The sequence below is a fragment of the Primulina eburnea genome, chromosome 16, assembly GCF_022965805.1.
Source record: "Primulina eburnea isolate SZY01 chromosome 16, ASM2296580v1, whole genome shotgun sequence".
Taxonomy (NCBI): domain Eukaryota; kingdom Viridiplantae; phylum Streptophyta; class Magnoliopsida; order Lamiales; family Gesneriaceae; genus Primulina; species Primulina eburnea.
In genome coordinates, this window is record NC_133116.1 from 13,311,898 (window position 1) to 13,323,072 (window position 11,175).

General features: G+C 35.3%; 1 protein-coding gene across 1 annotated transcript; it reads left to right on the forward strand.

The window, feature by feature from the left end:
* The first annotated feature begins 240 nt into the window (after positions 1 to 240).
* LOC140816049 (uncharacterized) lies at positions 241 to 753 on the forward strand. The gene has a single exon (XM_073175116.1). It carries the CDS (start codon positions 241 to 243, stop codon positions 751 to 753), a length of 513 nt encoding a protein of 170 aa, XP_073031217.1.
* Positions 754 to 11,175: the final 10,422 nt, after the last annotated feature.

Consider the following 11,175-nt stretch of genomic DNA (forward strand, 5'->3'; position numbering starts at 1 on the left):
GTACTGGTAAGACCTTTTTATACCGCTCAATGTTGGCACATTTGAGAAAAATAGGTAAAATTATAATTGTGGTAGCAAAATCTGGTATAGTTGCGACATTGTTGCAAGGAAAGAACTGCACATTCACGTTTTCAAATTCCACTTAGACCAACCGCATCAACAATGTCCCAAATAAAAAAACAGACATAACTTGTAGATCTAATAAGGCGTGCATCAGCTATAGTATGGGACGAGGCTCCAATGGAAAATCCCTATGCTTTTGAATCCGTCAGTAAGAGTTTCCAAGATATTATGGAAAATCAAATAGCGTTTGGAGGGAAGACAATGGTTTTGGTGGCGATTTTTGACAAGTGTTACCGGTTGTTAAACGAGAGTCAAAGGCAGAACAAATTGCTGCAAGTATTTCAATGTCAGCATTCTGCTCAAGATATTGAGTTCTCGCAATTTCTCTTGCGCATAGGTGATGGATTGCAACATACTGTGAATCGTGATTTCTTAAAATTACCAGATTCAGTTATCATACCGTGGGAAGGAGAACAATCAATTCATATGTTGATTGATTCTATTTTTCCTAATATGATAAATCATGTTAATGATGAAAAATATATAGTTGATAGAGCCATCATCACACCAAAAAATGTTGATGTCGACAATATTAATCAAATGTTCATTCTCAAGTTTCCTGGAGAGAAAAAAGAGTATACCTCTTGGGATAGTGTAGAAGACGACAATCACAATATTTTTCAAGAATAATTTTTGAATTCCCTTGGTCCAAGTGGTTGCCACCACATAAAATCATATTGAAAGTAGGAAGACCTATCATGCTCTTGAGAAATGTTGCGCCCGAATTTGATCTATGCAATGGAGCAAGATTAATATGCCGCAGTCTTGGTAGAAATTTTATAGATGCTGAGATCATAACAGATCCTCACAATGGTACCAGATTCTTTCTACATAAAATGCCCTTGAAAAATGAAGATAATTCTGGATTACCATTTGAGTTGACACGTCGACAGTTTCTCATAAGGCTTAGTTTTGCTCTGAAAATAAACGAAGCACAAGGTCAAACAATCCCAAATATTGGCATATTTTTGTGTAACCATGTGTTCAGCCATGGTCAGCTATATGTGGCACTTTCAAGAGGAGTCTCACAAAATTCTACAAAAATTTTGGTAAAAAATGAGAATTTAGAGCGTCAATCTGGTATATTCAAAAGAAACGTGGTTTTCAAAGATGTATTGCTACCTAATAGAGAATAATTAAGTGTGAGTAAGTCAACTCTCTTTATTCTAATTTTTTTAAAAAAAAAAACATTATGTACAAATAGTTCAAAGACGCATTGCTACCTAATAGAGAATAATTAAGTGTGAGTAAGTCAACTTTCTTTATTCTAATTTTTTTTAAAAAAAACAATAAGTACACAAAGTTACAATAATCAGTAAGTACATGCTACATGTTTCAACGTTAGAATTTGGGGATGCTATTAAGTTCCATTATCTCTGTTCAACCACATTTAGCTATATGTGGCACCATGTATTATGTCCATGTTTTTATAGCTGCTCATGATTATCTATTTCTCATCCTCTATCTTATCACACCCCCCGAATAACCATTTTTGGCATTGATACTATACTTTCTATATTTATTGAATCAAATTTAAGTACTTTGTTAGTGCCTAATGGATAAACATATTATTTATGATTTTTTGATTGTTGGCTTAAGTTGAATTTTTTTTGTTGATTATGAATTTCCTTTGTGCTTTTTCCTCAAAAGATGAAGGATACTGGTTGCAAACAAAGTATTTGTATAAATGGCATACTCAATTCAATGGATCAGATCTACTCGCCCCCATCTTCATCTGGTTTGTTTTTAACAATGAATTAGTTTATAGTATATGATTTATTATGTTACTTTATTTTAGTGGTCATATCAAATTCGTCTGTTCGTTTTGATCTTGCATATGAGATAATATATTTTTTACCAGCTTCAAGATCTTATGATCTAATATCTCATATATTCTCAACAGGTTCACTAAATCATTATATTAAGACTTTTTAGTCATTGTTTTATTATAATATTTATAGACAAACTTTGGTTGGTAGATTTTAACTCAATTGTTACTAGATCTAGCAGAGTTAAGAATGTCAAAATTTGAACTTTTATATGACACATTTGCATTTTACTTATCTGACATATTTGAATATTTGTTGCATATGTATTTAAAGAATCATGCATGAAAAAGGTGTATGATGGAGGTAGGAATCCAACAAATAATGTCCATAAATAGCCAAAGCCACGGGTTTTAAAATTCTTTGTATTATAATAATAAACTCTACCTTAGCATGAATTTACAAATTTATTATTTACATTGTTCTATCTATTTAATTTGTTTATTTTTTCTATTTCAACTTAAGCAAAACATATTATGTGTATTTCGACCATGATTTAATTGTAGTGAAGTTAATTTTATAATTGTTTGTCTTAACATTACATTCTGCCACAATTGCTACAATTTGTATTCTTCCTCTTTGTCAAGTCATCTACTTACAATATTTCGGTTTTTGTGAGTTTGCCAATTTCTATTTTATTTTCCGCGTATTTAGCAAAATCCTTGCAGTAGTTTACATTTTGTTCTGTCGTATCAATTTTTTATAGCACACTTTAATAGATTGTTCAATTTATTTTGTATGTTTAGGTTGAATTATAGTATTATTCGATAAAATGAATATTTTCTTATTACGCTCGACCATAGAGAATTTAGCTTATACATAAAATGCTTAAAGATACAACTTGAGTATTTTTTTTTTTTGGCAATTTATTAGGTGAATGTAGAAGACAAATTTTAGGTTTTTATATTCAATAAATTTCAGTTCGATGATATTCTCATTATTTTTAGACAATTTTTTGACTATTTGTTTACTTATTTTACATTGAAGTTTATTATTTTTCCACATGAAATGATATTACTGCTTCAAAAGAATATTATTTTTTATGATCAACACCTATATCATGTGAGGTAGCAAAATGAGTTTGGCATATTTATTTAAGCTTTGGAATCCCTTGCTTTTCATGGATCAACTACAAAATTTCTTTGTAACGTACCGTATTTTCATACTTAAAAATTTGCGGAAAAATTAAAAATTTTCTTAAATAAAATCATTCATACGGTCGTCACTCAACATTCATAAAAATAAATCTCACCATCATCCGTCACCAATAAAATTTTGCTAAAATAAACTGTCTCAAAACGTCTCACGTTCAAATCAAAACATCAGAGTATTTTAAAAATTTGCATAAACATAAACTTTGCGGTCCTCGGGTTAGCCTCCCGCTCAGTCCAAGCCTGCCCCTTGGTCGCCACCTCCTGTCTCCTCATCAACATACTCACCTGCATCGATCAAGTCTAGTGAGTCTAAAGACTCAACACGTATAAACTGGAATAACGAGTACTACATAATAAGGTCGCATGCAATTTTAAAATAGGACATACATAATTTGAAACTTGAACTTGCGCATTAAAAACTTGAACATACGTACATACATACTTCGACGTGCCATAACTTAAACTTTCATAAACATACTGCATACGTAAACATACATAACTTCATCATTTTGCGTAGAGGATGTTTCAAAGCAAGTGACCCATAACGTAAAAGAGCCTGATCAGACTATACCACAGTACTGGGCTGACAGGGACGTATCCGCTGCCGCATACATAAGATCCCTGTTCATAATTTAACAGGCCAGTTGATCCACGTTCATAATTTAACGCTTCACAACCACGATCTAACCCGTTCATAATTTAACGGGCGGATTGGTCCCCGTTCATAGTTTAACGCTTTCCAATCCTAACATAATTTGGTCACAAGACATTTAGCATACCTCAAAAACTAAAAAAAATTTTTTCTTGCACGTCAACATACTTACTTGGCGTTGAGGGATTCGTTGGACTTCGACTGGGGCCGTTGCTGCAACTTACTAACGTGAATTTCATACTTAACTTGCATTGCTTAGACATAGAAAACACATGCTTACTCTCAAGCTCAATCATACCTTAGGACCTTCTACGATTTGCCACGACACGCCCTTAATAATCCTTGCACTAACCCATAACATCAAACTTAAAATGAACTTACAAATATTTCCCAAAACAAGGGTACACGGACCCCGTGTTTGGGTCCGGGAGAGGGTCCGTGTACATACTGCCTAGAGTGTGTCGGGAAACGGAAGGGGCACGGACCCCGTGCTCGGGTCCGGATGGGGGTCCGTGTAGACTCTGGAAGAAGACATTGAAAGGAAGCAAAGGCACGGACCCCGTGTCAGGGTCCGGGTGAGGGTCCGTGTACATACTGTGATAGGAGTACTCGGGAAGGGACGGGGCACGGACCCCGTGTAAGGATCCGGAACCAGGTCCGTGCACCTACTGTATAGACGCACCAAGGGGAAAGCAAAGACACGGACCCCGTGTCAGGGTCCGTCCCTGGGTCCGTATAGCTACTGAACGCTGAAACCTGCGTGAAAATCTGTCAACTAAAATTCTTCTCCCTAATCAACTTCAATGGCTACAAAACTACTCCTCAAGACATTCATAGAACACCATAACAATATGCCAAACCTGAGTGAATATTAAAATCAACCCCAAGCGTAACAATTCACAACCAACGACACAAAACGGATTTGATATCAATTTCTCCTCCTACGACGCTTAATTCAACGTGGTGCCTAACGACATGGAACAAAGCCTCAAAAATACTCCAAACATCTTTACCAATATACTTATTCGTAGCAACAAACACCCGTCGATCCCCAACGAAGCCTGCAACAATAAACTTCAAGAAACGTATCAATAACATAATTTTCTGAAAATTCCAGTTTGCGCAGTCGCACGGAAAATATCATAACTCACTCATTTTTCGTCCAAAAATTTCGAATCATATATCAAATCGAAGGTATCGAAAATTTCTACGTTTTTGCCGTTGAAAGTTTTCCCAAAATATGAACAGAAAAATCGCAGTTTTGACATGAACAGTAAAAACGAGTTTCAGATCTAAAAATTTTCCTTCGAAATCGATCCGATTCATGATCCGCTCAAACTACTATCATCATACATAACTTTTACGCATAAAAACAATGCAATACAATATATGACTTGATCGACACAGCAAGAACAGATTATACGTGCCTTTTGATATTTAAAAAATACCGTGACGACGATACCGAAGCGGAGAAGGATGCGAGGTTGATCCGGGACGAACGTGACACTAATTTCTTGCAATGAAATAAAGAAAAGTTGCGGGAGAATTCGAAGGGGAGGGGCGGCTGCTACCATCTTGAAGAACCCTAGTTTTCTTTTTAAAATGGTGATAGGAAATTGTGTGGTGTGTGTTGTGTTATACGTGAGTGTGTGTGTGTAGGTGTGTGTGCGTGAGTCAACAAGTTAGGGAGGTAATTAGTGGGTTATTTTAGGGAAATAAATTGCTTAAATATAACTTAACCACTAATTAAAAGTAAATCAAACACTTACTCAATAATTCTTTGGAATTAAAATACACACTAATTTGAATCAAACTCTCTAATCAAAATAACACACACAAAAAAACTAATTTTAAAAATTCTAAACTCTTAAAATTACTAAATAAATGGTTTAGGCTTAACAATGCTAAAACTCAATAAATCATTTAAAATGCACATCCTCGACTTAAAATAAAATACCACATTTAAATTGCCAAAAACATCGTCACCGGTCTTTCCTCGATCCCGCCTCGAATAATCGCCTGAAACATGAAATTCGAAAAGTATTTTAACATGCATCAATTAAACATAAATATTTAAATAATGAAAATTCTTAAATCGTGAATTAAAACCCAAATCAATGAATTAAGCATGCATTAAAACATTTAATAAAATACATAAGGAATTTAATAACTTGCACGCACGTGGCTCATGTGGATCTCAAATTTCGGGACGTCACAATCTATCCCCCTTAATTTGAATTTCGTCCCCGAAATTCGCTTATCCTCGATAATCCAAAAGTTAGATTCTTAATTCTAGCATCCCAACGATCCACGCTACCGCTGCGCTACTCTGAATAAAATTAAGTCTTATGTTGTTCTTACGTCTCTTCAATCCTAATCAAATTGCCTACCAGAAACCTCGTTTGCTAATCGCAACTTAAAACGACTTATGGTAACTTAGCTTACTTTACTACGACCTCGAATTCGGACTTTTCTCGTTGTTCTCAATATTAGAAATGAAGGTTCAAACTTATCGTATCTTACCTTCTCTATACTATACCTGTAATGTCAATGACCTATTACATTAGCAGTTATGCAGTCCAACCTAAGAGGTCTTAGCACCAACGGTTACTGATCAACTTCCATCCTCAGCAATACACTTACAAGTTAAATCTTATCTTAATCCCCATAATAATATTGGCCTACAATCCTTGAATCGAATATTTACCTTATGATACAAACTTACATAACTTAGCTATTTACAAGTACGACCCAAATATAAAATTGTTGCCAACCTTTCATTTCGAGTAACATAAATCCGTAAAACCCCAAAATATATAATATCGATCCTCTCCTTAAATAAAAACTTTCTAGCATCAATCACATGCTTAAACTATTCTCTTCACGATTACAATATAGTTAAAGCCTAAGACACTTGAACTTTCCTCATTGGAACGAATGTCCCACTTAGACGTATCCCCAATACTCAATTAATTCTAGCGTAAAAACTTAATAAGTTTCCTTTGTTAATGATGGACTAACTCTAATAAATCAACTCCTCTTAACAAATAGAATTCTAGAATCCCCATATCAAGCTTTTAGATTTCTTACTCAATAAAAATCTTAATATTCACTTATTGATAACTTATGTTGAACACCACTAATTTCCTTTGTTTTTATTTCACCCGAAAATTCCGTATGAGCAAATATCCCATAAATTTGAAATTCAACCTTACGCAGTCCAAATAGTTTTGGATAACATAATTCCAACACACATAATCACTTCTCAAGTTTCTTAATAACCTACGAAAATTCCCAAGACAAGATGTCTACCTCAATTCTTACATGCGTCGTCTATTAAAAAAACTAATCATCAACCATACCCAACCTTCTAGAAAAATCAAATTCCAACAAAGGTACAAGCTTAACTGTTACAATCATGACTAAAACTTATGACACATCGACTTAAGTTCCCAAAAAAAAATTTTCGCTAACTCAATGTCTACTCTTATAACTTAGCTAAACGATCAACTTTACCTCAAATCGTTATCACCCTGAATTTTAAATTTGCCGCAACATTAATTCACTAGCGCTTAATTTTTCGAGCCAAATGTCGATTCATCTTACAATCCCCTTGATTACCATTTCTTATAATATTATAACCCAGATACTTCAAGGTTCTAATGATCCCTTCGAGCTTAAATCATCGAAAATTCTTATCATTTAAATCATTCAGTTCTCACTTACTGCTAAACTAGTTCCCCAAATTCTTTAAAATTGTAGCATTAATTCATTATTTCCTCAAAATTATCCAGTTTGTCCCAAATTTCGGAAATTCCACATTTACCCATAAGTTGTTGGCGTTCCTAATTCCATCTTATAGATTTCTCGTAACACAAAGTTCAATAATTTTAGGCTTATTAAACCCAAAATCAATTCCATAACCTCGAAAAGCTACTGATCTTACTCAGGTGTTCCTTAAAAGTTCGAACTAAATCCTCAAAAGTTTCAAAATTTGCAATTTGGTCCTTAAAGTTCCCACAATTTATATTTTTGGCCCTACAACTCTTTGAAATTTGCATCTTCGTACCCATAAATTTTTTCGACTTAACCTCATTAACCTTAAAATTCTTTGCACTCAAAATTGAATCCCCAAAATTTGGTAAATTTGAAAATAATCCCTTAGAGTATTGCTTTACACTTAGGTCCTTAAAATTCTCAATTCATGAAATTCAATCCTTAAATATATCTAGATAGAACATACACTTTAAATAAATTCTTCGTCTTATACTTCCAAAGATCGTCGTAGCCTTCGAATCATTAATTCTTACATGAAATCTTCAAGAAATTAATTAAGCTAGCAACCACGAACCATTTGTAATTTCTTAGAAAATCTACAAGTCTCAAAAGCATTCGTAATTGTCAAATTTAACTTATGACTCACTAGTCTAACATCAGTACTACTATCCAAAAATTAATATAGAAAAATCATTTACAACTTTTTCTAACGCCCAAAAGCAAAATTCTTACTCATGTCCAATTCCACCACACCAGCGTGCAAGAAAATTAAATAGTTTTTCATTTCATGTCGTAACATGCATAAAAAAATTTAAAGATCCATTCTCAACTTATAATGACATGCAAACCCGTACTCCAAAACGTATGTCATATAAACATACAGGTGATAGAATTAAAACATGCACATGCCGAAATCATGACTTCATGCTTACTACTTAAAAGACTTTAAAACTGTAAAACTTACAGACTTGAGGTGTGACTTCGAGAGCTTCTTGCGACTGGCAGTAGGCATAACCCTTTACAAGAACACCGCTCTGATACCAACTGTAACGTACCGTATTTTCATACTTAAAAATTTGCGGAAAAATTAAAAATTTTCTTAAATAAAATCATTCATACGGTCGTCACTCAACATTCATAAAAATAAATCTCACCATCATCCGTCACCAATAAAATTTTGCTAAAATAAACTGTCTCAAAACGTCTCACGTTCAAATCAAAACATCAGAGTATTTTAAAAATTTGCATAAACATAAACTTTGCGGTCCTCGGGTTAGCCTCCCGCTCAGTCCAAGCCTGCCCCTTGGTCGCCACCTCCTGTCTCCTCATCAACATACTCACCTGCATCGATCAAGTCTAGTGAGTCTAAAGACTCAACACGTATAAACTGGAATAACGAGTACTACATAATAAGGTCGCATGCAATTTTAAAATAGGACATACATAATTTAAAACTTGAACTTGCGCATTAAAAACTTGAACATACGTACATACATACTTCGACGTGCCATAACTTAAACTTTCATAAACATACTGCATACGTAAACATACATAACTTCATCATTTTGCGTAGAGGATGTTTCAAAGCAAGTGACCCATAACGTAAAAGAGCCTGATCAGACTATACCACAGTACTGGGCTGACAGGGACGTATCCGCTGCCGCATACATAAGATCCCTGTTCATAATTTAACAGGCCAGTTGATCCACGTTCATAATTTAACGCTTCACAACCACGATCTAACCCGTTCATAATTTAACGGGCGGATTGGTCCCCGTTCATAGTTTAACGCTTTCCAATCCTAACATAATTTGGTCACAAGACATTTAGCATACCTCAAAAACTAAAAAAAATTTTTTCTTGCACGTCAACATACTTACTTGGCGTTGAGGGATTCGTTGGACTTCGACTGGGGCCGTTGCTGCAACTTACTAACGTGAATTTCATACTTAACTTGCATTGCTTAGACATAGAAAACACATGCTTACTCTCAAGCTCAATCATACCTTAGGACCTTCTACGATTTGCCACGACACGCCCTTAATAATCCTTGCACTAACCCATAACATCAAACTTAAAATGAACTTACAAATATTTCCCAAAACAAGGGTACACGGACCCCGTGTTTGGGTCCGGGAGAGGGTCCGTGTACATACTGCCTAGAGTGTGTCGGGAAACGGAAGGGGCACGGACCCCGTGCTCGGGTCCGGATGGGGGTCCGTGTAGACTCTGGAAGAAGACATTGAAAGGAAGCAAAGGCACGGACCCCGTGTCAGGGTCCGGGTGAGGGTCCGTGTACATACTGTGATAGGAGTACTCGGGAAGGGACGGGGCACGGACCCCGTGTAAGGATCCGGAACCAGGTCCGTGCACCTACTGTATAGACGCACCAAGGGGAAAGCAAAGACACGGACCCCGTGTCAGGGTCCGTCCCTGGGTCCGTATAGCTACTGAACGCTGAAACCTGCGTGAAAATCTGTCAACTAAAATTCTTCTCCCTAATCAACTTCAATGGCTACAAAACTACTCCTCAAGACATTCATAGAACACCATAACAATATGCCAAACCTGAGTGAATATTAAAATCAACCCCAAGCGTAACAATTCACAACCAACGACACAAAACGGATTTGATATCAATTTCTCCTCCTACGACGCTTAATTCAACGTGGTGCCTAACGACATGGAACAAAGCCTCAAAAATACTCCAAACATCTTTACCAATATACTTATTCGCAGCAACAAACACCCGTCGATCCCCAACGAAGCCTGCAACAATAAACTTCAAGAAACGTATCAATAACATAATTTTCTGAAAATTCCAGTTTGCCCAGTCGCACGGAAAATATCATAACTCACTCATTTTTCGTCCAAAAATTTCGAATCATATATCAAATCGAAGGTATCGAAAATTTCTACGTTTTTGCCGTTGAAAGTTTTCCCAAAATATGAACAGAAAAATCGCAGTTTTGACATGAACAGTAAAAACGAGTTTCAGATCTAAAAATTTTCCTTCGAAATCGATCCGATTCATGATCCGCTCAAACTACTATCATCATACATAACTTTTACGCATAAAAACAATGCAATACAATATATGACTTGATCGACACAGCAAGAACAGATTATACGTGCCTTTTGATATTTAAAAAATACCGTGACGACGATACCGAAGCGGAGAAGGATGCGAGGTTGATCCGGGACGATTGTGGCACTAATTTCTTGCAATGAAATAAAGAAAAGTTGCGGGAGAATTCGAAGGGGAGGGGCGGCTGCTACCATCTTGAAGAACCCTAGTTTTCTTTTTAAAATGGTGATAGGAAATTGTGTGGTGTGTGTTGTGTTATACGTGAGTGTGTGTGTGTAGGTGTGTGTGCGTGAGTCAACAAGTTAGGGAGGTAATTAGTGGGTTATTTTAGGGAAATAAATTGCTTAAATATAACTTAACCACTAATTAAAAGTAAATCAAACACTTACTCAATAATTCTTTGGAATTAAAATACACACTAATTTGAATCAAACTCTCTAATCATAATAACACACACAAAAAAACTAATTTTAAAAATTCTAAACTCTTAAAATTACTAAATAAATGGTTTAGGCTTAACAATGCTAAAACTCAATAAATCATTTAAAATGCACA

Bases quoted from the DNA above. Each gene is read 5' to 3' on its own strand.
- LOC140816049 (XM_073175116.1), top strand. From the start codon at position 241: ATGGAAAATCCCTATGCTTTTGAATCCGTCAGTAAGAGTTTCCAAGAT.